General features: G+C 43.5%; 4 protein-coding genes and 1 long non-coding RNA gene across 5 annotated transcripts; 1 reads left to right on the forward strand and 4 right to left on the reverse strand.

Annotated features, from left to right (window-relative positions):
- Positions 1 to 942: 942 nt before the first annotated feature.
- Positions 943 to 5,973, reverse strand: znf319b (zinc finger protein 319b). The gene has a single exon (XM_053426359.1). The coding sequence runs from the start codon at positions 5,971 to 5,973 to the stop codon at positions 4,180 to 4,182; it is 1,794 nt and encodes a 597-aa protein (XP_053282334.1). The 3' UTR covers positions 943 to 4,179.
- Positions 5,885 to 7,336, reverse strand: LOC128444859 (uncharacterized). The gene is made up of 3 exons (XR_008339195.1): positions 6,986 to 7,336; positions 6,114 to 6,279; positions 5,885 to 6,019 (listed from the first exon to the last, which is right to left on the reverse strand). It is a non-coding gene; the product is annotated as an uncharacterized LOC128444859 (long non-coding RNA).
- Positions 7,337 to 7,906: 570 nt separating this feature from the next.
- usb1 (U6 snRNA biogenesis 1) lies at positions 7,907 to 12,595 on the forward strand. Its single transcript, XM_053426983.1, has 7 exons — positions 7,907 to 8,201; positions 8,511 to 8,650; positions 8,733 to 8,916; positions 9,263 to 9,316; positions 9,411 to 9,516; positions 9,789 to 9,869; positions 11,112 to 12,595. Exons 1-7 carry the CDS (start codon positions 8,020 to 8,022, stop codon positions 11,217 to 11,219), a joined length of 855 nt encoding a protein of 284 aa, XP_053282958.1. The 5' UTR covers positions 7,907 to 8,019; the 3' UTR covers positions 11,220 to 12,595.
- pla2g15 (phospholipase A2, group XV) lies at positions 11,600 to 19,210 on the reverse strand. Its single transcript, XM_053426982.1, has 7 exons — positions 18,858 to 19,210; positions 17,417 to 17,573; positions 15,231 to 15,349; positions 14,988 to 15,086; positions 14,246 to 14,470; positions 13,868 to 13,980; positions 11,600 to 13,566 (listed from the first exon to the last, which is right to left on the reverse strand). Exons 1-7 carry the CDS (start codon positions 19,015 to 19,017, stop codon positions 13,165 to 13,167), a joined length of 1,275 nt encoding a protein of 424 aa, XP_053282957.1. The 5' UTR covers positions 19,018 to 19,210; the 3' UTR covers positions 11,600 to 13,164.
- A 1,814-nt stretch (positions 19,211 to 21,024) lies between these two features.
- On the reverse strand, positions 21,025 to 25,070 carry lcat (lecithin-cholesterol acyltransferase). Its single transcript, XM_053426016.1, has 8 exons — positions 24,986 to 25,070; positions 24,331 to 24,521; positions 23,182 to 23,338; positions 22,908 to 23,023; positions 22,683 to 22,778; positions 22,062 to 22,286; positions 21,750 to 21,945; positions 21,025 to 21,461 (listed from the first exon to the last, which is right to left on the reverse strand). Exons 2-8 carry the CDS (start codon positions 24,479 to 24,481, stop codon positions 21,098 to 21,100), a joined length of 1,305 nt encoding a protein of 434 aa, XP_053281991.1. The 5' UTR covers positions 24,482 to 24,521; positions 24,986 to 25,070; the 3' UTR covers positions 21,025 to 21,097.
- Between the last annotated feature and the right edge of the window lie 2,263 nt (positions 25,071 to 27,333).

A 27,333-nucleotide genomic window follows, 5' to 3' on the forward strand; every position in this document is an offset into this window, starting at 1 on the left:
CCAGGTTCAATATGTGCACTAAGGTTCTTTCAATAAGTTTTCAATAAACGTTGAACCCTTCTGGCCCTTGACTTGTACCAATTTTTTAATTTTGGCCCACTGTGTAATTGAGTTTGACACCCCTGCATTAGAGGCTGGAACAGTGGAAGCAGATCTCCAGGTTTCTGAGGACTTCACACAAACGGTTGTTTTTCTTATTGAACATTAATCGCATTTAAAACGATAATTTTAAAATCCTGACAGTGATCGTGTGACTGACTCTACTTCCTGTCATGTTCTAATAAATGTGTCCTGACGTGTGAGTCGAGGTCAAACATCCAGAGGAGTCAGCATCTCCTGGAGACACCTTCATCCTCCTCATCCTACAGACACACACTGTAACCCACACTCTGCTCCTCACTCCCTCACTCTCCTCCTCCTCTTAACTCACCCATGTTGTATCCTTAGGGGGACTGGGACTGCCCTCCTCACCTCCTCCAAACTCCCCCTGAACTAAAGGATGAAGGTGGTGTGGAGAAGTCGGAGGTGTAGAGGGGTAGAGATCTACTTCTGATTGGTCCAGACGCTGAGAGACATCAATCACACGTGAGCGGAGCATCCCACTTCCTTTTCGAGCTTCCAAAATAAAAGCATGAGAGGAGCTTTATACTGAAGTGATGTAAAAGTATTTTTACAAAAAGTTTTTACAGATTAATAAAGATGATATTGATTATTTACCTGCTGTTGTATTTAATGATAATAAATATAAATACATTAATTTGAAATGTGACTGTATGTTTTGATTACACTGTTTTGTTCCTAAATCTGTATTTCATGTAAGGTCCCAGTGAATAAGGATTACACTGTATTGTGTCAAATCACAAGAGGACAAGTCAATAAGAGAAATAAAACATCAAGGCTTCGAGCTGAATCTGTGCTGCAAAAAAAAACTGGGGACGTGAGTTTATAAATGGAAAAAGTTTTATTTGTTAGTGCTGTGTGTAATTGAATGCTACATACATACAGATATTCTTATAATGAATGTACACGTACTGTACGGCGCCACAAAGTTTTCTTTTTAAATTTTTTTACCAACATCATTCACATAAAACTACAGAACAATTTGAAAAAGCTATAGGAGGGAACAGTGGGTGGGGGGTGGGGGGTCGGCACCAGTTCCCAGAGACAGAACAGAGGAACTAACACAGCAAGCATGCAGAGAGAGAGAGAGAGAGAGAGAGAGAGAGAGAGACACCAGAGTCTGATGGGTTCATTAACTGAAGAGGAGGGAAGATGGCTGGTGCACAAACTGACCGTTTCCTTTAAAACGAGCTGTTGAAATGCAGACAGGTTCATTTGTGCTCATTTGTGCAATGGGATGGATCGATTCGTGACCCTCAGTAATATTAATTCCTTTACTAGCAATTCTGGTCCGGAACTTTTCTTTGGATTTGGACAGCACCGATTTACAAGTCAAAGTCCTTGAGCACTTTATATTCATGACAAATCCGAGCAGAGTTTGTGTTGTGATGTTGTATGCCACCGCAGAAACCTTTTTGTAGAAACTGCGTGTTTGTGTGCACTTTGTTCAGCGATCAGACTTCAGGTGAAAAACTGCACGTTGTTCAAGTTTGAACACGACTCTGTGTTCTGAGTAAAAACAGCCATCTTTATCCCAAAGCTACACCCAAGGCCCTGGTCTCTCTGTCCAAGAATATAGATATTCATATCAATTCAAAGAATATTAATAACAAAAATAAAAAGATACAAACAAATGTGAAACCATTAAAAACATACAGTAATTTATTTTCTTCTTTTTTTTTTACTTTAAGTCAAAAGTTGTCCTCAAAGTCGTATAATGCCAGATCCATAAAATAAAAACACGATGGTTGACAGGAGCAACCACTTGACCTCGTATGAAGACAGTGATGATGGACAGAGGCAGGAAGCAGAAGAGGAGGCAGAGGTGCCTCTGCTAGGCTAACGCTAAAACATCCAAATGATAAAAGCCAGGATAAAAAACAATGTCAATTCAGTCTCTGCGGCCTCCTCAGTTTGTATCAAATACATTTCAATACTGCACTCGAGCCAAGAATCGACAATGAACAAGAAAGGACAGCGAGGGGGGGGGGGGGGGGGGGGGGGGGGGGGGGGGGGCAGCACCCCAGACGTCCAGAGAGAAGGAACAATGGTGAACGCTGCCAACATGTAAACAAACTGGATCTCCAGGCTTCTCGAGAATCTCGTAGCATTCAAAGAAGAGGAAGGCATCGTTCACTCTGGTACAAATCCACCCTCAGAGGTTCAGTGTGTAAGATTTAGGTGAAAGGGATCTATGTGAAGAAATTAAGTATAAAATAATCCTAGTGTGTTTCATCCAAATTGTACTAATTGTTGTTTCCATAACCCTAGAATGGGTCTTTTAAATTTAAATACTTTATATTCACATCAGGAGCGGGTCCTCGCTGCCGAGGCCACCATGTTTTTTACAGTAGCCCAGAAGGGAAAAATTAACAGATTTTGAGTTTTTAATGACAACAGAAGCTACCACAGGTTCTCTCTGATGTTTGGAAGAGGAGGATGAGGTGAAGGGTATTCAGCCGCAATATGACACCTCACCACTAGATATCACTAAATTCCACACACTGAAGCTTTAAAGACACGATGTCGAGCTCAACGCAACATGTAACAGGAAAGAAATACATCGTTAATATTCCTTTTCAGAAAGATGGAAAACATTTAACACAAGATGAAACTTCATTCTGCACAAAAGGCTCTTTGACAAACCAGTAAGGTTAATAAACTTAAACAAAGACAAAGGCGAAGGTCTCCTGAAACATTTCTAAAACAGTTCTTTTCAGTCCGAGTTCCCCTGTTTGATGGAATACTATTTAAATTCACACTCACACACACACAAGCGGGGCTCTTTGAGATTCCCTGCAGCAACATACCGATACAATCACTACACGGACTACAAAAACAACAAGAGAGCATTTGTCAAAAACATTTCACATGGTAAAAAGTAGCAAGAATACAAAAACAGTTCAATACACTTTTTAAGAAAGACAAAGTTTTGACTTTTCCAACTCGTCTGGCTACACACCCACACGTCCACGTATGTACAGGCTGAGAGAGGAAGCTTAATGTTCACGTGTGGACATGTTCAGCTCACATTAGTCTGACAGCACTGACCTCTGCAGAAATATGACGAGCATATTAGTTTGAAATATATATTTCTATATATACACACGTCTCTAGTGGAGCGTGAGCTTGGTATCAACCATTATGGGGTTTAACTACTCATAGTTAATTTCAGATTAACTATGAGTAGGTTGGATTACAAACAGCACTGGGACCAGGTGCTGGTGTTTTGGTTGAAGCACAAATGACCAAAAGAAAGATCGTGGCCAACACATTCACTCACAGACATTTTACCATTAGAATTACTTCACCACAGGACAATAAATCCACTAACTAAGTCCAAACTGTTTTCCTTCACATTTGTTGATGACACCACTCTTGATAAATAATAAGGGAAAAATAGACTGGGATTATGTTGAAGCCGGGTGCTACGTCAGGACCGAACCAGTTACTGTCGTTGTTTTACTGTGGGAGATGAAAACCAAATACTAGTCTCAGTCAATCTTCACCAGGCGAACAGCAGTCAAGTCATTTTGATACTAAACAGCGACAGACTGGAAGCAAAAGAACAGGAGGGAAACCGAGGAGAGGGGAAGAGGATAAATACTCAGGCATTTCACGTAATTTCTGGCCTGATCAGTTTATGTGGAGACGCATCTCTATTGATTCATTTCAATAATATTGACAGACTATTGTTTGGAGGAAAATGTTTGGCACCTGTTTCTGTCCACAACTGAAGGACAGGACTACAGAGTTTGTGGCTTTCTCGCTGCGATCACCTGTGTGGGGGTTGAAAAGAGGAGGATATAGAAACAAAAAGGAGAAGAAGAAGAAGTGCTCCTCATGTTTTTATGGAATGACAGCGCTGGAGTACTGCCGGGCTCGGGGCAGGTTAGTAGAGCAACAAAAATCTGATGTGGAGCTGGCGGGAATGGATGCAATAGAAGTAGCCTAGGCTGTCCTGATAGATTCATGAATGTTAGGCTGAATAAAAAGCCTAAAGGTTTCAGACCAGAGGGAGTTGAGTTAACGGTTCAGAGGGACACGGTCTCCGGGGATTTATAAGCACTGGGGCACCGGATAACCGCCTCCTTCAGCCGTGTGCTGCACCGTGTGATCCTGCAAAGAACCCAAGTCACTGTAACGCTCTCCACACCAGACACACTTGAACTGCCCCTCTCTGGAGTGCGTGCTCTGGTGTTTGATCAGGTGCTCGCGCTGTTTGAAGCCCTTATTGCAGTGGTCACATTTGTACGGTTTCTCCCCCGTATGTATTCGCCGGTGTCGGTTCAGGTCCGATGAGTATTTGAAGCGTTTCTCACATTCCGGGCACTTGAGCGGCTTTTCCCGTGACGGGTCGCAGCGGTGCTGGACGAAATCGGAAGAGGACAGGAAGCGGCGGTCACACAGCGAGCACTTGAGGGGCTTCTCTTGGCAGTGAGAGTTTTGATGACGCTGGAGCGTGGAACTCTTCTTGTAGCCCTTGCCACAGACGTCACACTTATACGGCTTGTCTGGTGAGTTGTTGGCCGACTCGCCACATTTGTGTCGGAGCAGCTCTCCTGACTGGCTGAACTCCTTCTGGCACGAGGCGCACTTGAAAAGGTTATCCATGCCGTGAACGTGCTGGTGGTAAAGGAGGTGAGAGGGCTGCAGGAAACCTTTGTCACACAGGTTGCATTTGAACGGCCGGTCAGTCGGGTCCTTATGTGTGCGTCTGTGGCGCACGAGTGCGTACTGCTGTTTGAAGCTCATCTGACACTCCTCACAGTGGAAAGGACGCTCCTCAGAGTGGGTGCGCTCATGTTGGCGGAGGTCCGATGGTCGCTTGAAGCCTTTGCCACATGTGGCACAGCGAAACGGGCGGGAACCCTGCGGGTGGCAGGGGTGGTGGAGGAGCTCCGACGACTCTTTGAAATGCAGCTCGCACAAGTTGCATTTGAACAAGTGCTCGCCTGAGTGCACGTACATGTGGCGCACGAGGTGGGACCGGTGTTTGAAACTCTTTTCGCAGACGGCGCACTTGAATGGGCGATCGTTGCTGTGTGTTCGCTGGTGGTGCTGGAGATGCGACGACTGGCTGAAGGCCTTGTCACAGGTGTCACATTTGAAGGGCTTCTCTCCCGTGTGCACCCTCTCGTGCCGTGTGAGTTCCGACATGTGTTTGAAGCCTTTCTGGCAAACAGGGCATTTGTACGGTCGGTCTCGGGCCGAGGGAAAGGGAAGAATAGACGTGCTGCTGCTGGCCGATGCCCCATCACTGCTGGGCTGCTGGGGGTTGTTGGAGGTTGGCGTGGCATTGCCAGAACCGGGCCGGTAGGTCTTCTCACATATTGAACACTTCATCGGGTTGGTGCTGTTATGAGACGTGTGGTGCTGAGCGAGAGACGTGAGTAGAGAGAATCCCATCTTACACACCCCACACACAAACGGCTTCTGCTCCACCTGAACACACTGATGCTCGAGCAAGTCGGTCGCCTGGTGGAAGATCTTCATGCACTGGGTGCACTGGAACGACCGGTCCTGACTCACCATGCACTGGTGCTCATGTGGGTTCGCCAGGTGGGAGATATCATGTCCACAGGCCGCACACTTGTGTCCTCCCTCTGCAGCTACTTGCAGGGGGGTCTGCTGGGCGGCGTGCTGCGGCTGACTGTGCGCCCCGCTTCCATGCGGGCCTCCGCTGTGCTGCTGGCTGTGCTGCCCATGCTGGGTCTGCTGCTGTAGCGACGTAGCATCCGGCTGCAGCACGATACCGTACACGGCACAGCCCAGAGCGCTCTCGGCTCCTGGAGGGAGGGTGTGGACGACCGGAGGAGGAGCCACGGCGTGCTGCGGCCAGGCCTCCGACATGCGGGCTCTGGTGTAGGGATTTAACTTGGCAGCTGGTGTGGCCCAACTGTGGTGAGAAAAGGAAGATTGGCATTTATTTAAATAATGCATTAAACCCTTTGGAGTGCGTTGAAAGAAACAGTTTGAGAGAAAAAACTCACTCCATCTCCGACAGTGGCAGCGAACAACTGGAAAAGGTCCTGGGACGGACAATGTGATGAGAGGAGCGGCTGGGCAGAGCAGAACAGCTGTGTGGGGATCAGACCTGGGATCAGAGATCTGAGAAGGTCCCCATGGTTTCTCTTCCTTCAGGCCTTCACGTGTTATCTGCATGAAAAGAGAATCAAGGTTTTGAAAAAGAATTAAATAGAGATAAATCAGCGATAGTGTCCAAACTTTACATCTTGTGACTAATCAGTGTAACTTTGGATTAAATCAGTTCAAATAGATAATGGTTAGTATGGTTGTGAATCATGTTGCTGTGTTAGTATCAGACCAGACTACAACACACCAGGGCAGATGTTGGATTTATGCTGAAGGGGCAGAAAGGAAGTTAACCACGTTTTTAATCAGTGATATTATTTTTGGAGTTACACAAACACTGAAGGGAGGAACCGGAGCTTTCCTGCAAATACTTGTTCTTCACACTGACACAATTGAAAACATGCACTAAATCATCTTTGTAAACAACTCGTGAATGTGCAACACAAGCAAGTGTCATTACCATAAAGCAGCGATCAACGCAGCGTCGTTCACTCACATGAATATTTCATCGGTTGTATAGATTCATTTCTGTCTTTGCAGAAATCAGAATTCATAAACGACGCGCGAGGAACAACGACGTCGGCGCAGCGGAACGTTTTTCCGTCTCCAAGCAAAGATCAGTGTTATCGGGATAGCTTAGCTTAGCATGGCTAGCTTAGCCGCTACCTAACGTAGCCAGTGTATAGGTTAGCGGGTTAGCTACAGTGACAATTAACAACCAGGTAGCGGCGACACGTTGGTAAGCGAGTAAACAGCCGGGTTTGTGTACCTGTGTGTCCGGTGAAGCCTCCACAGGGACCCGGGGAAAATGCCGCTTTCGCTCGATAGCTTCTCCCCCCTCAGATATCGCTAGCTGCCCGCTTCACATCCGCAAACGGTCCCCCGGAGCTCTCTTGTGGAGAAATGTGATTTTGTGGGTCAATGAAATGGAAGAAAAATCCTCCCGAGCTTCACCGAATCACCCAGAAAACACCACCGTCTTACGAACACGTTTACGGGGAAACTACGGCATCACAGCGGCTGGAGAAGAGGACACAGGCATGTTGATGCAAACAGCTAAGCTAGCTATCGGCTATCGGCTAGCATCCGAGCCCCTGCCCGCGCACAGGAACATGAATAAACCAAGACACACACACACACACACTGCGCGCGCGCACGAACACACGCACTGTCTTTCTCTCTCACGCACACAATAATTATACTCTAAAATTAATAATGACAAATATGTGTGCATGTATACAGTGAATATGTAAACATAAATATGGAAGTATCCTATCTGTTAACATCCTCAATTAGCATTAATGTATGTCAATTTCAACTTTACAATAATGTTTTTTGTAATGCATCAGCACGTGTTAATGAGTCATCAACACACATCCCTGAGTAACAAAGAAAATCTATAATAAGACAAACAGTAAGTAATAGAAAATAACTCAAATCAGAGAGAGAGGTTAAATAATAACAAGACATTTCCTGTTGCCACCAGGTTCAAATTGATTACATTAATAATTACATTGTATCACAATATAACTAAAATAATAAAGATTAAACAATAATAACAATAATAGTTTTCCCAAGTCAAATAGTTAAAACTGATATTTTCTGGTTTAATTGTGAAACTGTATATTGGGAACTAATCATCGGGGGTGGTTGTTTCACTGGGACTTATTTTATTATCGCAACAGGATATTTACACCGGAAGTTCGGCGCAGGAACAAGTCAAGCCAGATGCTGTAAAAATGTCTTCCTCAGGTTTTTAAACATGTCTCCTCCACGTTTACTTTGACCGCAGCGCTGTGCAGGATGTTGGTGGGGTACAGCAGCAGCTCCGAGGAGGAGAACCAGGAGGAGCACCAGGAGGAGCACCAGGAGGAGACTGCTCCCAACAAAGATGCTTCTCCCACGCGTGAGGAGGAAGAGGAGGGAGAGGATGGCTGCCCGGCGAGGAAGAAACCCAGAGCTGAACCACAGGTCACCAAAACAAGGTGTGTGTGCGTTTTTTGTGTGTAACTGTGGTGCTTCTCTAAACTGTACACATCACAAAGACCCCCAAATACAACTGCTTTTTAAAACGCATACATTTTAAATAACACAAATCTATAAACAAATGAATCATTAATGCTAATAAAAGACAATTCATCATCACCCACGAACACAAGGGCTGTACTTTCTTGAGAAACCTTCAGCTACTGAGACTGTGATAATATTCCTAAGTGTATAGTAAGAACGAGACATCACATATGAATATAAACATGTAGAAACAGTCATAATTAATATTGCTGTGTTCCCTGCAGGCTTCCTGTCCCTGGTTCCCTCATGTCCATGTTCCCAGATGACGATGACCCAGAGACGGAGGACAGTTCCCTCCACGGTGGACGGATCCGCTCGTTCAGACACGAGAGAGGAAACTGGGCCACCTATGTTTATTTACCATGTAAGACTTGATCTCATTCCTCAATCAGGACGTTCAGATCTGGTTTCTAACGCATGTTGCCTCTCGGTCTCCTCCACCTCAGACCATCCTGAGGAGGAGTTTGAGGAGGTGCTGGAGGAGCTGTTCTCCGCTGCGAGCGACGGGGGGGTGGATTTGACCCAACAGGAGGAGTTCCACCTCAGCCTGTCTCAGACGGTGGTGCTGAGACACCACTGGATCCAGCCCTTTATACAGAGCCTCCGGGCAGACCTGGCCCACTGCAAGAAGTGAGTGAATGGAAGGATTATCTTTATTATCCCGAGGGTCAAAATGATAAACACGGGTAAATAATAATAATACATTTAATTTGTATAAAACCTTTCATACAAGAAGTGAAGCTCAAAGTCCTTTTCAACATGTTAAAAATTCAAATGAGAACAGATTTGGGGATACATAAGAACATGTTAAAATGTCAATTAAAAGAACAGGAAATAAATAAGAAAAAGCATTCAAATTGAATATAAAGATGCATAAAAGCCGTAAAGCAAGAAATAATAAAATAAGTAGCATCTTAAGTTGAATATAGAGACATTTTCCTTCTTGCTGACACCGGCCTGTGTTCCTCGCTGGCAGGTTTGTTTGCTCTGCGAGGAAACTGAAGGTCTATTGTAACGCTGAGAAGACGAGGTACAGTCGAAGCTTTCTATCGTCTCAGTGCAGCACAGACCATTCTCTGTTTGACCTGTGGTAATGTCAACATCTGTCTCTTTGTGTCCCACAGGACGTTCCTGGGAATAGAAGTGTGTTCTGGTCAAACTCAGCTGTTGGACGTAGTCCGAGTCGTGGACAGAACGATGACAGAGTTTCGTCTGGACACTTTTTACAAGGTTTCTGATCAACAACAATAACCAATATTTGTTTTTACCGGGTCTATGTAGTGACTGGGATGTTCTTTTATGTGTTAATGTTGGTTCACAGGAACAGGACGGATGTGTATTACATGGAAATACCCAGCAGTGCTCAGGAGGATTTGTTTTAGAAAGAATAATCGGGTCATTTGATGATTATTTATATTATTATATTATTATAAGCATAATAAAAGAGTCATGGGGAGTTTGTTCATCTTTAAACCTCATGTTCCCTCTGCTCTGTTCTTCAGGAGCCGTCTTTCCATGTGAGTCTGGCCTGGTGTGTCGGAGACATGAGGGAGAAGATGGACGGATGTATTCAGAAGCTGCAGGTACGGAGACATTTTGTGTCTTTGTTAAATCTCAACAACCTTTTACAGTGGGGCAAAAAAGTATTTAGTCAGCCACCAATTGTGCAAGTTATCCCACTTAAAAAGATGAGCGAGGCCTGTAATTTTCATCATAGGTACACCTCAACTATGAGAGACAAAATGAGGAGAAAAAATAATCCAGAAAATCACATTGCCATGCTGAAAGACCCAGCCACGATTCATCTTCAATGCCCTGGCTGATGGATGGAGGTTTTCACTCAATCTCACGATACATGGCCCCATTCATTCTTTCCTCTACGAGTTGAGTTTTTACCAAAAAGTTCTATTTTGGTTTCATCTGACCATATGACATTCTCCCAATCCTCATCTGCCTCATCCAAATGCTCTCTAGCAAACTTCAGCCGGGCCTGGACATGTACTGGCCTATGCAGGGGGACACGTCTGGCACTGCAGGATTTGAGTCCCTGGAGACATAGTGTGTTACTAATGGTAGCCTTTGTTACTTTGGTCCCAGCTCTCTGCAGGTCATTCACTAGGTCCCTCCGTGTGGTTCTGGGATTTTTGTTCACCGTTCTTGTGATCATTTGGACCCCACGGGGTGAGATCTTGCGTGGAGCCCCAGATCGAGGGAGATTATCAGTGGTCTTGTATGTCTTCCATTTGATTTCTTCACACCAAGCTGTTTACCTATTGCAGATTCAGTCTTCCCAGCCTGGTGCAGGTCTACAGTTTAGTTTCTGGTGTCCTCTGACAGCTCTATGGTCTTGGCCATAGTGGAGTTTGGAGTGTGACTGTTTGAGGTTGTGGACAGGTGTCTTTTACACTGATAACGAGTCCAAACAGGTGCCATTAATACAGGTAAGGAGTGGAGGACAGAGGAGCCTCTTAAAGAAGAAGTTACAGGTCTGTGAGAGCCAGACATCTTGCTTGTTTGTGAATTCATTAAAAATCCTACAATGTGATTTCCTGGATTATTTCCCCCCATTCTGTCTCTCATAGTTGAAGTGTACCTATGATGAAAATTACAGGCATCTCATCTGTTTAAGTGGGAGAACTTGCACAATTGGTGGCTGACTAAATCATTTTTTGCCCCACTGTATAAAATGTCCCTAGTGTTTGTAATTCCCAAATCCTGGGGTTATACTAATAATAAAATATCCATTTTTCAAGTGTAAAATGTCCCACTGAGCATGAATCTCTGTTGTAATTCTTTTTATAAATTCTCAAATTCTTGTCTTCAAGTGCTTGGTTGATGAACGTGAAGAAGGACCGTTTGAGCTGAGGCTGGACGGCGTGGAGCTGCGCTGCAGGACAGGAAACAAAACCTTCCGCTTCCCCCTGGAGCCATAAGACCCGAGGAGACTGGAACCTCTCAGGTCAAAGGTCACACTACAAAACCAGGAGAGGGATCTTACAGCTTCATTCCAACTGTTACTCACTGTGTTTAGAAATCTCCTTTTAATAATGGCAAAGACAATCAAGGCAAAATGGCCGAAAGAATAAATGTTATTGTAATTTTCTGCATTATTTTTACCACTGATTGTGAATAAAGTTTCTATGTGTAGTGTATCATTGTTTTGTTTGGGACCATATGAATGTTATCAGTTATTTATGTCCAAAAATATTGTGTGACTGAAACAAGCTTTTAGAGAAAAATGACGTGTGCTAACGTGTAAAATGATAAATGTCATGTTTGAGAGACGAGTCCAAAGGAAGATGCATAACACAAGTAACATTTGAGATATTTTACTGTGTAGAAGGCAACACACGTTCATTACACACAATCTCACGATAGTCTTCAGCAGATATGATTGTTAGATTATGTCAATGGCACGAGGACAATCACCCAAGAGAATTAGATTCGGGCTGAAACTCTTCGAGGACAAGGAATCACGTACACTTGTATCTAAAGATGGACGACATGATAACTCCCGTTATAGTGAAGCCAAATCATCTTGTTCGACCCCTAGTGGCCGTGGATGGGATGGTTTGTCATTTTTAGGTTCTAATCCCTCTTTGTTCATGTTTCCTTTAACTTTGGTTTTAGTTGTTGCTGTAAAAACGGGCTGAGACCTCATGATTGCAGCTGAGACTGACTCGTGATTGGTCGAGCCTCCACATCAGGATCACTACTGTGCCGACGGACTCTGAATGGAGCCACCAGACCAAGATGGCAACGTTCAGTTTCAGGCTTGTTCAACGGGAGGAGGTGGAGGCGCGTCGTCCATCTTTATTTACAGACTGGTTTAAAACAGAGGAAATGAGAAAACCATAACCTCCAATATGAAATAAAAGCCCACCCAGTTCGTGCCTGTGTGAATCCAGCCCAGTCGAGGCACCTGGTTCACTCTGAGATTAAGAAGAACATGTAGTGAAAAGTCTAAATATATAGATTAGACAGAGAGACGTAAAAACTGTGTGGACAGAGGCACTTCCTGCCAACTTATAGTTTGAACCCTTAAGTTAACAGCTCATGTAACACGAACGAAAATAGAAACAAGGCCGTTCATGGAGGATCGGGGTCTTAAAGCTTGGCTGCATGCAACAACAAAAAGATCACCGGAAATGAAATGATAGTAAATTAATAGACTGTATATAAAGATGGCCGACGTGATGGCTCTACAAATAGGGAAGCCAAATTATCTTGATCACCCCCTGGTGGCTGGCTGCAGTACAGGTCATGAGCTCCGCACCACGATCACTACGTCACAGACACAGGCAACAAATACCGAAACACAATTCCACAATACTTCAGCTCCATCTTTGTACGACAGGAGGAAGCGGGGATGCGTTGTCCACGTTCATATACAGTGTGGGTTTTAAACCATTCAAATATATATTACAAGCACTGACACGTGCACAGAGAAATGATCAATAAAATATGTGCCTGACCATTAAGCCTCACAACATTAGAGTCACAGAAATCTCTTCACAACACTGATAAAAGACCTGATGAGGATAATAACTCACGCAGCCGCTCGCACCCTGGTTCATCCCTGTTTGTTTGAAATGTAGATAAAATCTTAGGTTTGTTCAAATTCTGAGAAAGATTAAAAAAAAAAAAGTCACAATATTCCGGCGTGACCAACAGTAAACAACGTGACGTTAAAATAAATCGTATAATTTCAGCTATAAAATTAATTGGAAACATTTCCTTCTGTAATCCTCCTATAAACTTTCAATACTTTCTTACTGTGGCAGTTATTAGGGGATATTTTGGTGGTCACTGCTCAGAGAGACAGAGCCGATCAGTCAGTTACAGCGGCGTCCCCCTGTCCCTCAGCGTCTTCCAGCCTCAGGGGGAGAACAGCACGGTCTTGATGTAAGCCACAGTCGTATAGTTCAACAACATGTTCACGTGTTCGTTCCCCGGAAGCTCCTTCAGCATCACGGGCTGTTTCTGCTTCCCCACCCACCGCTTGCACTGGACGGCGCTGCGCAGGTTCACCGTCCCGTCGCCGTCTCCTGACACCACCGTGGGCTCCACGTCGGGGAACTTGTCCGAGTACCGGAAGGCCTCGGATGTCTCGACGCCGCTGCCGAACAAGCAGTGGATGGCCACGCCGGGGGGGGTGAGGTCCTCCACCAGCGGCTCTGTGTCCTGACGCATCGACCAGCCGTCCTCAAACCCGATGTCGGAGAAGAGACGCTTGTAGTCCTGTGCGGTGTAGTTGGTGGAGGGCGTCTGCACCAGGACCTTCAGGAGGACACAGAGAATAAAGTCTCAGTGGTTTGTTTACTAGCTTACATCAAACTCTAACAAAGAACAAGTTGTGTTCACGTCAGAGACTGAGGGACAACATGACAACTCCCCAAAAGTGAAGCCAAATCCTCTGGATCACCCCCTGGTGGCTGGCTGCAGAATAGGTCATAAACCTGCCTCATCCATGTTAGTGGATGAACCAAATTAAAAGATTGCACACATCAACTAAGGAAGTGGAGACATGCCACACCACAACACACACACACACACACACCACACACACGCACACACAAACCTGATCTTTGGGCCATGAGTGGGCATAGGGGAGCAGCCAGGCGGTGGAGACAGCAGAGCGTTGCTGGGAGCGAATCTTCAGCGGGCTGATCACTGGGATGCGGTTGTTGTCACCTGTGTAAGGGGAAAAGAAACCAGAGGTGGAGAAGTGAAAGTGAGAAGAACCGACTGAGACCAGGACCCAGAAACCAGCAGAGTTTCATTATAACAGGTGAACAGAACCTGAAACACATGTGATACTTCCGCATCATCGTGATTTCATGTGACATCTGGTAGTGTAAAATACATTTCTTATCTACTGGGAAATTTCCACCTCATTTGCTTTGAACACCTGTAAAACCCACAGCGTGTGCGGGGAGGTGCCGGCTCCACCTCTTACCGGAGATGATGACGCGCAGGGTCTTGGCGACGCCGGCCCACGGGGCCCCCAGGCAGATGAAAGCCTTGATGTAGTGGTCCTTCCAGGCCTGAGGCTGCTGGTTCAGGAAGTACAAGGTGTACATGTTGCCCATGCTGTGAGCGATGAGCACCACCGGCCCCCCCGCTTTCTTTGACATCTCTTCAATCATCTTCTGCAGCGCAAGGAAATACTCTTTATTCTCATCTGGAGGAGGAACAGAGAACGACAGCGGGGATGAGAGGAAATACCACTTGCTACTAATATCATGCTGAAGTTATTAACGCAGTGAATCAAGTGAAAATGTGGCCTTATGGGTAAAATGAACATCCGCTCACCTGGTTACTTTTTATGAAATTGTGAAATCAAGTGTATTTACAGTGTTTATTTGGAAGCTAAAACAAAGGCCTTAACAAAGAAAACACATGTTGACCATTTAAATCTTATATATATATATATATGTATCTATTTAGATTTAGATTTTATTGTTGAAGTATATACAAAAACGTTTGTGTGTGTGTTGTAAATATGTCGGCAGCTTCAGCACACATTTCACAGACAGGTTTAACAAGCATCAGCAAACAGGCTGTGTGTACTTCTGTCTCCCAAGTTGTTGTGTGATCAGTGTGTTGTTCTTATTGTTGTCCTTGTTTTACAGGTGACGGTTCATCTTTAATATTTCCAGGGAACAGTTGTGTGAGTGTGTTTGTGTTTTTTTATTTACTTGGGGCTTTCCTCCAATCATAGGGAGCTCCTCTGACGTCATCGTCTCTGGTGTATCCCCACCCTTCGAGCGCTTCCACTATTGTAAAGAAATACATGCCTAGGACACACACACACACAACACACAACACACAACCCACACACAACACAGACAAGAAAGACAAATATAAGCGTTAAGTCTCTTACCAGAAGAGTACAGGATATTTAAAAACTTCTTTGAGGTCCCGTTTTGTCTTCAACTCACCCACAGTGCGTTTGCTGGGGTCCAGGTACTCCAGGGGATACGTTTGTCCAAACCCTGGGACACGAATGTCCACGCCTGGAGGGGACATGGTGCTGTGAGTGGTCCTGTTGTAGATCAACCTGCACACATACACACACATCTTGTCACAAGGAGGATCTGATCACTTTTAGTTTGGCAGCTGTGGTGAACCAAACACGTATTTTAAGACAAGGCCACTGAACTACTTCCTGTATTAAATCACGGTTTTGCCACAAAAACAGAAGTGAAGAAAAAAAACTGCAGATGTGAACTGGAAATACTTAAAAATAAGTAATACATATAATATTGATAGAAATAGACTGTTTTCTTTTTTCATTTTATAAATCAGTACAAACTCTAATCACAATGAGGCTATAATTTATTTATTTAATCAGAGATTGATTTACTTGAGTGTATTAAAGTTATTTCACTTAAACTGCGACAGGTGACACAGACAGTGGAACCTTCATTGTGCCTGATGCACTGAAACGTGTGTGAACCTGCAGCTGGACTCATGTCACTCCCTCATATTCTTCGATGTCTGTTACTCAGGTTCTCAAGGTTTTAGGTAATTATACATCATGTGCATTAGAGCGGAGGTTTGTCCATCCCGGACGATGACTCAGCTGGATTTCTAATCTTTGGAGACTAATCTGGAAATTTTCCAGTTTTCTGAAGCTGACTTGTGAATGATCCAGAGTTGTTGTCACAGCTGCCAACAAGAGGAAGAAGGAAATCGACTCTCGAAACATACAAAAAAGCTTTATCCTCCTTCCTTTAAACACCTTGTGGTTAACGCCATAAAAGGAATCTTGTTAAAATGCAAAACATCTCATAATTTACTATTATGGATGTTGGTGCATGAGGAGTTTGTTGATATAATATTTTAAAAAATCCTTTTCATGTCATAACTTGTTACACTGATCCCTTTTTCTCTGACACCATTATGTTTCGATACACTGGAAACTAAAAAGTTGATAAGAATAAAACAATGAGACACAGAAGTGTGATATTAAATGCATTCAGGGGTTTTGTTGCTAAAGTTTTCCTTGGTTTAGATCATGTTAACGCACTCTGGACAGATATTGTGTAAATGACATCACGGAGGCTGTTTTTAAAGATGAATATTGAGAAATGCTTTAATTAGTCAGAAACACGTGGGAGTTATTGTTACGATTTCACAATTTTCCCAACAATTTATTACCTAACATTTCAGTTTTTCATACGATCAATAGAAAAATGAACTGATATGAAGTTGGAATAAAAGATGTTTTGTTTGTGATCATGTGATCAGCCAGTTTATGAGTGTCCATCACAGTTTCCTCTATCCAATCATGTTGCCTTGATTTCAAAATAAGAGCACACAATCAGTGAAGATAAAGTTCAACTAATCAATCCTCATTTCGAGTTATTGTAGTTTAGTCCTCTTCTTTAAACAAATAGAAATGTTACATTCAGTATATTTTTCCTCGGTAAAACACAAACAACTCATATAACACAATGAGTTGAATGATTTAAATGCAAACATGAAAGGAGCCCTATCTGTGTCCTTCTCCACCTTGTCGATAAATGAAAGGTTCAAAGGTCAGTTTATCCCGAGTGCGTTGATTAGAGCTCATAGAAAGTCAAACAGGTCGTTGAATCATCTGACGGCTCCACCCAACTGAAATGAGGAATTTACCAAATCAACTAGAATGGCCGTGAGTAATGGCCCAACTCTCCCCTGATGAAACCACATTGGAATTCACTAGATCTGGATTTTTACTTTGACCTGCATCAAACTGCAAACAGATAAATAGCAGTCCAACAAACATGTCGGATTTTTGAGGAAAGTTAAAATAAAAAATTCTGTATCCGCTCCGCATAAGATATCCCTCAGGTCAAGCCCCACCCTCCTTAAAACTTCATGGAAATCAGATGAGTAGTTTTTGCGTAATCCTGCTAAGAAGCAAAATATTCTCCACAAAAATGAGCTAATGGATCAGTTGCAAACATATCTGGTCACAACAGGAAATTGCCGCTTATTCATTAGTAATTCTAAACTATCCAAATGGGAAACAGGAGATGTTTTCATCTTGTGTTTATTCACGGAGGAGGATGAGTTCATCAGTGGCTGATGAAGCCTCCCTCATCGATGACTGTATGTAAACACACGGGCCGACTCCTACCTGATGTTGTCGATCCAGCAGTCGATGGCCACCGGGACCAGCAGCTCCAGGTTGAGCCACAGGGTGAAGAAGGTGTCGGTCTTCTTGTAGCAGATGTAATGAACCACACTGGGTTTATCCAGCTTCGCCTCCAACTGGTTCCCCAGGTCCCCGGGAACTGCATCGGGGAAATGTGAGCACAGGGGTTACAGGCCGGGTCGCAGGAAACAGATCATAACAGAGACACTCTGTGCAATTAGCCAAAGCTGAATTGGGGGGGGGGGGGGGGAGCATGTAGATCAGTGTGCAGAGTTTTGCCCTGTGAAGATAATTCAGTTAATCATCTACACTAACAGTTCTCTATCCTCTGCTGGGTTTTTAAACTAGGTCCCTGAGATGAGTCCTATCGGTTGAGAGACTCTTTGACTTTTCCTCTTGCATAACCTTCAGGTTCTGTGAAACACCAAAGCAAACACCAGGACGTTGCGTTGTCGTCCGCAGTGTGTTTCAGCATCGGCCCGTGACCTCACGATGTTCTTAAACCTGCCGGGACCCGGGTTCGTGGCAGCAGCACCGTGATGCAAGCAGTTAAATGTGATGCAAGCAGTTAAATGTGATGCAAGCAGTTAAGAACAAGTCACCTTCATCCTCACACACACAAAAACCACTCGGCTCCAGACTCTTATCACAGCGACCGAGGCTGGAACTAACAAACACAGATAAGGCTCTTCTAAACTCAAGACCTTTATTGTGAAGGAGTGGAGGAAGAAGTTATAAAACACGAGTTCAGATTTAACTCTAAACCTGGATTTGTTTTAATTCCCATAAAACTTTATTGTTAAGTTACACAGATTTCCACAGTAACCAGAGAGAACCTCCCAGTTGGACAAGCTGGTCTGGATCAGTCATATGACCGGAGTCTCACGCGCACATGCACACTTTTTGTTTACCACTTGCGGCCGAACCCCTTCGAAGAAAGCAGCTAAATAATCCCCTCTCCATTAGAAGCGGTGGTGGAAACAAACAATGACTGAGCACATTTCCACGACCGGTTTCGACCCAAACACAAACACACACATTTACATTTTAACCCTAAAAGCAACACGACGTCCGACCTGCTACAGGCGATAAATCTGAGGGTGTTGTGACTGGATGGACATTGTGGGAGCGGACAGGCCAAACGTGTTAGAAAGTTAAATTGACTAAATATACAAACAGCCTGGGTGGATCTGAATGAGCCGAATTGAAGTGTAGCTCAGACGCCATCAAACAATACTGTTGTTGTTGCTCTGAGTCCCGTGTCACACGTGTAACTACGAGGCGGATTTAAACGTGTTGTATCGTTGATGGAGTCTGGTAGAGATTGGATGTGACTCCAGCTGAGGGATGACAACAAGTTGCGCAACAACCAGGTGATGGATGAAAAGGTGGAAAAGATGCAGAGACGCGGGGGGACACTCACCGAGGACCACCGGGGGTCTCGCCGGTCCACACGACCTTCCTCCGGGACATTGTTCCAGTGGTGTCCCGCCGCAGAGACCCGGCAGCAGCGGCAGCAACAAGCCGAGCTGGAGCAGCGAAGAGAGCGAACAGAGAGCGGTTATCCGCTGGCGACGCGCCATGACTCCCGCTGTCTCATCGCCCCACGGCCATGGCGCCTCTCCGGAGGGTCCAGCTGTAAGTGAGTGTGAGTGAGTGTGTGTCCGTCTGCTGTGTTCGTTTTCTCCTTTAACACAATCTACACAATCAACACAATCAACCCTCTGACGAGATTCCGGAGAGCGCACGTCACGAGGTCCTCAGCAGATCGCAGAGCAGTCGATCCGGGGAGACAATTCCTGCGATCAAGGCAAAAGTCATCGAGATTAGATGTAGTCGAACAGAGGTTGATATTTACACCAACTGGGTTTTATTTTATTTTTTAAATATTCCCCTTTGTGTTAGGATGAAAGTTAATTGAACAAAAATGTTTAAATAATGTTTACAGTTATTTACATATTCATGTTTACAAATTCATTCTACTCAGGTCATTCTACTTTGTTATACATATTCTTTTAATATAATTTATATTTTTGGTATTAGATGGAGCCTGTGACACATGAATTTCACTGTCAGCGACTGCTGTATGTAATTGTTGTGCACATGACAAATACAGTCTCAATATTTCATAAGAACAAGAGCAATATGTGTTGAATCTGCCTCAAGTTCTTTTCACCTTTACCTTCGTCTTAGGGCCTTTCTGGCTTCTTGTTGTGCCACAGGAGAGTGAGAAGAAGGAAGCTTGTGTTGTTAGTAGGTGACCAGTGTGGAGGAGGAGAGTAAAGTGCTGCTGTTGTTCCTTTAAATTAAAAGTGGTCCAACTACCTCACAAAGGCTTTATTGTCATTATGCAGTAATAAACAAGTTATCAATGCAATGACATTCTTAGTTCTCTTGTCTCTGCCTGGGGCCGTTTCATTGGTGTTTTTTGAGCATTTGGAAACAAGATCAACTTTATTACACGAGCCGTGAACACATAAATTAACTTAATTTAAGGAAAAATAAAGGAAACCTTTAATTTGTATTGCATGTGGGAGCATTCCTCTGCGTGTGGATGCATTCACAGTAGACTGGTTTATTCAGTGGTTTAGAGAGCTCAACGCACTGACCCTGAAGAATACACATGCAAATGTACACATCGCACTGGATCACTGACCACGGCGGACCTTTGGTACCATAGATCTTTTATTTTCTTTTCATGTTTACAAAGCAACATTTTACTTTTACGATCAAATGTATAGTTTTACATCACTGGTTTCAGGTGCCACACCGGAAATATGATTTGATGATCACCTTTTAATTTTTTTACATAAATCTTAAACATATAAATCCTAACAGAAATATTGCAATGATGTCATACACAGAAATGTATTTTTCCTCCTTCTTTGTCAATCTTATGAACAATAGAGAGCATTTATAATCAATTTGATTTGTCCCTTGCTCTCTGTGTGTGCGTGTGTGTGTGTGTGTGTGTGTGTGTGTGTGTGTGTGTGTGTGTGTGTGTGTGTGTGTGTGTGTGTGTGTGTGCGTGTGGCAAGCTATTTATTTAACATTTAATTGCTACTTTGAACACAGAGATGAAGAAACATGCACACGGAACCATGAATTGAATCCAGGAACCTTCTTGCCCTCAGGCACCACCACACCACCACCATGTACGTCATATAGGCCTTACCATTGTGTTTGTGTATTTGTGTGTATTTGTACATAATAAGGAAGCGATGAAGAACTCACCATCTATCAAAAGTAAACAAATCATGATTGTGTATTTATTTTAGAGTTGTATGTTAATAATACAGTTACAAAAACAGAAAGAAAGAAAGAAAGCATCATTTAAAAAAAAAAAACTTATTTCTATTTTTTGTAACTATAATGATGTTTAACAATGTATATCTGACCATGACCACCACCATATATAAGGCTGAACAACAGACTGTGTGGGTGAGTCACAACATAATAGACTATGGAACATAAATAAACAGTTAAACTAAGATAAGGGGTTCACAGTTATCTGCTGGGGGGGGGGGGGGGGGGGGGGGGTCAGGGTAGGGGCAGGTTACAAGTCCAGATTAGTTTGTTGCACTAACTTGGACCATGACGAGGGGGGGGTAAACATGTAGGAGCTACAGTGTGTGTGGATGTGTCGGGTTTCATTTTTATTTGCTACTCAGTTCCAAATCGGACATCTACTTCTTCGGGTGTGTCTGATTTGCCCTCCAGGATGTCCTGGATTTGGTTGATCACCTTTTCGTGGACCACAATATCCAGGTGGGTCAAGCCTCTGTACTCCGTCACATGGACAGGCTTCTCCTGCTGCCCCGACCAACGCTTGCACAGGCTCATGCTGAAGCTGTCCACCGTGTTGTCCCCATCGGCGTAAACAAAGTCCACTGGGTCTACGTTGGGAAAATTCTCGTCGTAAATATACGTTATCGGAGTGGGAAGCCCCACGCCGTACATACACCACGTCTCCACACCAGGTGGGATGAGATCGCTCGTGAGGTTCTTGGTGTCCTCCCACATGTACCTGAAAACAACAGGGGGGATTGAGGGGTTTATTAAATGAAGAGGACGACAGCTTATGTTGTGACTTTTCTTTCTATGATCGTTGAAATGGTGGATTCTAGTAGTGACCTAATCTAAGAAGATTATTACTTATCATCAGCTCTATAGTGACCTTAAAAGAGTCTGGCAGTAGCTACCAGCTTCAACCAACGCTGACTCAAGTGACATCACATAAGGTAACTGATTCCATTTCCAAAGTTTCAACCCCACGGAAGGTTTCAAACACACTAATATCAAAGCCGTTATTTACCAGCCATCCTCAAAGCTGATGTCCTTGAAGAGTTGGTGATAGTCCTGGTTGGTGTAGTTGAAGGTCGGCGTGGAGATGAACACGTGGTCCTTGGGCCAGGCTTTGTCAGACGGCAGCATCCAGGGATTCGTTGTCGTCATCCTCTGCTCCTCACGGATCTTGATGTTGGAAATCATCGGGATGCCGTCGTTCTCTCCTGCGGTGAACAAGCACATGAAGAAGAAGTTTCCAATGTGCAAAACATGCATGAATAAATACATTCAAATTTGAAATACTGAATCAAACCAGGGTTAAGGTAGTTATGTATCATACCTGATGCCATGACCCTGAGTGGTTTAACAGCGCCCCCCCATGGAGCTCCCAGGGAGATGAAGCCCCTGATGAACTTGTCCTTCCAGGCCTGAGGCTGCTGGTTGAGGAAGTAGAGGACGTAGTGGGAGCCCATGCTGTGTCCCAGCAGGTAAACAGGATGCTGGTTCTGATCGTACATCTCCTCCACCAGGTCCTTCAGCTTCACGAGATACTCTTCATTCTCATCTACGAGGAGAGGTGACAGGAGGCAGGGACTTTAATAAGTAATAGAACACTCATGGTATTCCTTCTCCTTATTATCATCTAGAATGTCACAACAAGATGGAATAACCCACAGTAATTGCTATGTGGCTATCACTGGCTACAAATGGCTGCCTGTTTACATAAAGCATGAAAAGCAAAAGTTCTAATTACTTGGAGTCGTGTTTTTTCTCCTTTTAGCAAAGTTTTGGTCTCCACCAACTCCTTAGAAGAAAACATTGTCGTTTGAAGTTGCTAGATTTCTGACTTTAGGTCATTGGTTCATCATTTCCTGTGGGTTTGCTTCATTTACTGAGTTTTGAGTACCGATTGCAAGCTGCACAAATCAATACTTTGTGAGTGTGTGTTCATGTCCCTTACTCGGAGCTAGTCTCCAGTCGTACGGTGCTCCTCGGATGGTCTCATTTCGTGTGTAGCCCACGTCGACCAGATGTTGAACCATACTGAAAAAATAACCTGCAAGAGAAAAAGCCCAGCAAAACGTTTGTGAGATCATTTGTCATTCATCAAACAAATTCAGTAACCACAGAAACCACAAATCACACTCCCACTGTTAATCCACCAGTACACAAGTCTTTCTCTCACCGGCCAGTTTGTTATAGTCAAGATACTCGATGGGATACGTCTGCCCAAATCCTGGGACTCGCACCTGCACCCCCGGTGAGTTAGATGACCGCCGGGTCGTCCTGTCGTAAACAAGTCTAGGACACACACATGGGCATTCATATTAATCCACGTGCATAGTGAGTAAGGGTCAGGAGATATTTCATGTGGAGCAAAGGGAAATGTTTCATTCAGCAGCTGGAGTGTGAAAGGCAATAGAGATATAGGACGGAAATTAAGGGTCAATCAGTGTTACCTAATGTTATCAATCCAGCAGTCTATACCTATCGGCATGAACATGTTGAGGTCGATCCACAGGGGGAACCAGTGTTCAGTTTTCTTGTAGCACATCCAGCTGACCAGCGTGGGTTTGTTTAACTTGGCCTCCAGACGGTTCCCCAAGTTCCCTGGTACTGGACACACACAATCACATCAGTGAGTCACTTTGCAGAAAGATTCATTAAATTGTGGGTCAATTGTTCCCAACATGTGTCCCAAATAAAGATGGACAACACATCTTCACTTCCTTCACTTTTTAGAAATGTAGCCAAAATATCCTGGAATATGATCGTTGCCATCCGGCACATTTGGAGCCAGGATCTGTGCAGTAATATCGAGGAATGACCGGAAAATTGGTTTCATGGAAATGGTCTTTACAAATCCGGACACAGTAAAACCCAAACAGCTGAAGTGTGGAGCATGAACTCTCTATCACGTCTGGGCCCTTTGTGCCTTTAAACCCTGAGAGATAAGAGGGACACAAACAGTAGCACACAGGGTCAAATGTACAGAGCACTACATCAATACACAGTTGGATAGAGAGAGAGAGAGAGAGAGAGAGAGAGAGAGAGAGAGAGAGAAAGAGAGAGAGAGAGAGAGAGAGAGAGATGGATGATAGATAGATATGTAGATATATCGGTGGTATAGGTCGGAAGTTTGATGATTTGGTGGTTAGATAGATAGATAGATAAATAGATAGATAGATAGATAGAAGCATAGATAGATAGATAGATAGATAGATAGATAGATAGAGAGATAGATAGATAGATGGATAGATGGATAGATAGGTTAGTAGTTTGATAGGTCAGTCGGTAATTGGATCAGTCGGTCAGTCGGTTTAAAGGCAGTTAGATCGATCAGTAGGTAGGTGTAGGAAGCTCGTCCGTAACGTAGGTTCGTTGGTAGGTCAGTAAGTTGATCGGTCCGTCAGTCGGTCTATGGGTAGGTAGATCGGTAGGCAGGTAGGCTGGCGGGTCAGTTGGTCTACAGGTAGCTAGGTAGTTAAATTAAAGAACTTGTCCATCAGTGAAAAAATCTTTTTGGTGCATATTTCCCAATAGATTTTCAATGAAAACAGCCCGGGTGACACCCAGTGTTTCAGGGGCCCATTCAGACTCTCACTTACCGATGATGAGTGGCGGAGTGCTGTTACTCAGGACTCTGGTTTTGGTGTTGGGAGGGAACACAACATTTATAATCCAGAACCCTGAGGAGTGATGAAGGACCAGCAGGATCACAACCAGCAGCCCCGAGCAGAGGTGCACAGAGGAGACCATTATTCCTTCCACCAGCCACTGAATGAATGACAGGGTCGGTCTGAAGGACGAGGAAGAGGAGGACGAGGAGGAGGAGGAGGAGGAGGAGGAAGATCAGACCTTTATCACCTGGTCCTCTGTAGAACTGTATCCGCTCCGGGTCAGAGAGAGTCACAGCATGTTTGACCTGAGTGAAACTGTTGCTGCTAACACATTGAATAATAAGCCAAATATTCAACAGCCCACGCGCACACACTCACGCGGACAAACGGACCAATAACACGCGTAGACTCGGGTTTAGTCGTTGCCCTATTGATTCTTCCAAATCACAAGTATTTATTCTCACAACACATTGTCAATGATTGACCGGGAGCACTGAACAGAGGAGATTTATTCTCACACAAAAAAACAGCTGTTTTCCCGAGAAAAACTTTTATCAACAGATGTTTAATTTGCACTGACTTTAGAGTTCTGCTTAAATAAAAGCAGATGTCGTATTTAGAGTTAAACGAATAAACTACTTACATAAAGAAAAGTTCTGTTCCAGCTGTGAGAGGCCAAAACAACAGAGACTACTTTCCGCTGGTGCTGCGTTCATGCTCCTCGTAAACCCCACAATTTAAGTCCTTTAATGAGGAAATAACGATTATTTTCAACAAAAACACATACTATGATATCATATTAATCTGATATGCATTAGACTTATTTGTATTTGAGTATCATGTTCCAGAAAATAATGCAAAAAGCTTACTATTCTACAGACCCACATGTAAGAGCAAGACATATGTAATAATAAATGTTACGGGCTGCAATCAATAATCAACTCTTTCATTTTCTTTCAACCTTTATATATAGAATTTAACATGCCCTGTGTGTCTATTTTAACCACGAAATAACCAAATTAAACCGAAAACTAAAAATATCCTGGTGGCACCTGAAGGCAACATATTGAAACGTCATCACGTCGCAGTGGTGCCATGGTTACAGAGCAGCAGCAGTAACGTAGGAGGCCTCAGCAGGAAACTGATTATAGTTATAATCAGGGCCGGGTCTAGACAGGCATGTATGAGGGGGCAGCCACAAATCTTGAGGGGGCATTGTGCCTAACCCTAGCCCTAACCCTATTTAGTTTGAGGGGGCACAACATTTATTTGAGGGGGCCAGGCCCCCTCTTGCCCCTGCCTAGACCCGGCCCTGGTTATAATCCCTTTATTAGTCCTCAAGGCATCAATTCTTATTGTGACAGTTAAAAACAATATTGCACTCCAGAAGCTCTTGATATATCACCCCATTTAGAATATTTTTTTAATTCTTACAAACAACCAGGACATCCACAGTTTGGAGTCAGGATGTATTCAATAGTTTTCACTTACCTCCCAGCCAGGCCTGAGATCAGCTGAGCAAAAAGCTTTAGTTGTTCCAGCAACCAAACAGAAAAACATAGGTTTCCAGGGAAACTTGGAAGGAAACAGTTTCAGCTACGTCTGATTCGTGTGACGAACAACTTCCTGCTCGGTGTGAGATTCACTGACTCCATTTCAGATTGTAGGTCCCTTGGGAAGAAGATGGTTTACACTTGGTCATGTCTCATCTCTAATATTAGATATTAAAACAAGTAAATTCCAGTTTGGGATATTTAACTATATTGTTTTTGTAAATCTAAACTGTACATGTTTTTGTATCTGCAAGCTTTTGTATAACTAATACTAATATTGACTTTATATTGGATGATCTTTTATAATTTCATTGCATGTTGCTATTTTCCTTCTTAAAATGTTACTTGCCTTAATGGATCATATTTTCTTTTTATCTAATTTCATCTTATTCACATCATGTGAGCCACATATTGTTTTCTTTTTTAAACAATATAATACTTATTCTCCAGATGATGTTCAGCTGTTCAACAGATGATTCTTTCTAATGCTGGAGTGTGAATAGTGACTTTTTCTGGATGTGTATCTGACATGTGCACTAGATGTGTCAGACACAGACAAATCTATGTTTATTGATTAACCCATTTATTGTGCTGTGTTTTTTCTCTCTCATGCAATCCACTAAAGTTATAAATAACCCATTATATCATAAACAGTTCATATTCAGTATTCTCACCAAGTTTCTATTCTCAACAGCTGGACGGACACGACATCCAAAGTTGTGCTTGTCCGGGGTCGAGTCTGACAAAACTAGACTCAAGGGTGAAACTTGACCCACATCACAGGGCATCGCGAGTCATGTTTGCTGTACTCTGACACACACACACAAACAGTAAGTTCTTAAAAATCCATATCATGACAAACAGAGCCTTTTTTTTAAATTGTAGGCGGTTCTGTCCGATTCAATATTGACAAGAACTGAACATACTGTATCTATTCACTGGTGGGTTGGTTACCAAGTTAAAGAGAAAAGAACAGAGAAAGGGAATGTCACTATAATCAGAAGACAACCATTCAAATAAGTAACTGAGGGCTCTTGTTCAATGAGCACAAACAAGTCCAGTCATGACAGAACGTTTCAGGGCATTTTTGTTTGTCATGCATTGAAGAGACTTAGCAAAATATCTTTATCGAATCTTTCACAACACAATCAGGTTATTTAGTGTTTGAGTAGAGGGGGTATCATTACTTTTGGAAACTGGAGCCAACTCTGAAATGAACACTTACATTCTTCTACAGGAGGAAACTGAAATAACAAAAATAATAAAACGTTCCTCACACAGAAAGAGCGCACGTTCTCATTCTGATTAAATATTTTATGTTGGAAATTCTGCACTGGACAAATGTCTATTCAAATGTTACTTCACTATATTGTTATCCTCACTATAATACCAAAGGCAATAATAACAAAAACTATAACAAGCATATTAAACTTGTTTA

Source organism: Pleuronectes platessa, chromosome 7 (genome assembly GCF_947347685.1).
Source record: "Pleuronectes platessa chromosome 7, fPlePla1.1, whole genome shotgun sequence".
Classification (NCBI taxonomy): Eukaryota; Metazoa; Chordata; class Actinopteri; order Pleuronectiformes; family Pleuronectidae; genus Pleuronectes; species Pleuronectes platessa.

What these genes read in the sequence shown, in the direction of transcription:
- usb1 (XM_053426983.1), top strand. Translation starts at nt 8,020, where the DNA reads ATGTTGGTGGGGTACAGCAGCAGCTCCGAGGAGGAGAACCAGGAGGAG. An exon ending in CACCTATGTTTATTTACCAT is followed by an intron (nt 8,651 to 8,732) that starts GTAAGACTTGAT and finishes CCTCCACCTCAG; the next exon opens with ACCATCCTGAGGAGGAGTTT. An exon ending in GACCTGGCCCACTGCAAGAA is followed by an intron (nt 8,917 to 9,262) that starts GTGAGTGAATGG and finishes CCTCGCTGGCAG; the next exon opens with GTTTGTTTGCTCTGCGAGGA.
- znf319b (XM_053426359.1), bottom strand. Translation starts at nt 5,973, where the DNA reads ATGTCGGAGGCCTGGCCGCAGCACGCCGTGGCTCCTCCTCCGGTCGTC.
- lcat (XM_053426016.1), bottom strand. Translation starts at nt 24,481, where the DNA reads ATGGTCTCCTCTGTGCACCTCTGCTCGGGGCTGCTGGTTGTGATCCTG. An exon ending in TGACTATAACAAACTGGCCG is followed by an intron (nt 22,779 to 22,907) that starts GTGAGAGAAAGA and finishes TTTCTCTTGCAG; the next exon opens with GTTATTTTTTCAGTATGGTT. An exon ending in ATCAGCTTTGAGGATGGCTG is followed by an intron (nt 21,462 to 21,749) that starts GTAAATAACGGC and finishes TGTTGTTTTCAG; the next exon opens with GTACATGTGGGAGGACACCA.
- pla2g15 (XM_053426982.1), bottom strand. Translation starts at nt 19,017, where the DNA reads ATGGCGCGTCGCCAGCGGATAACCGCTCTCTGTTCGCTCTCTTCGCTG. An exon ending in GAGACCCCCGGTGGTCCTCG is followed by an intron (nt 17,574 to 18,857) that starts GTGAGTGTCCCC and finishes TCCCCGATGCAG; the next exon opens with TTCCCGGGGACCTGGGGAAC. An exon ending in TGCTGGATCGACAACATCAG is followed by an intron (nt 15,350 to 17,416) that starts GTAGGAGTCGGC and finishes GTATGTGTGCAG; the next exon opens with GTTGATCTACAACAGGACCA.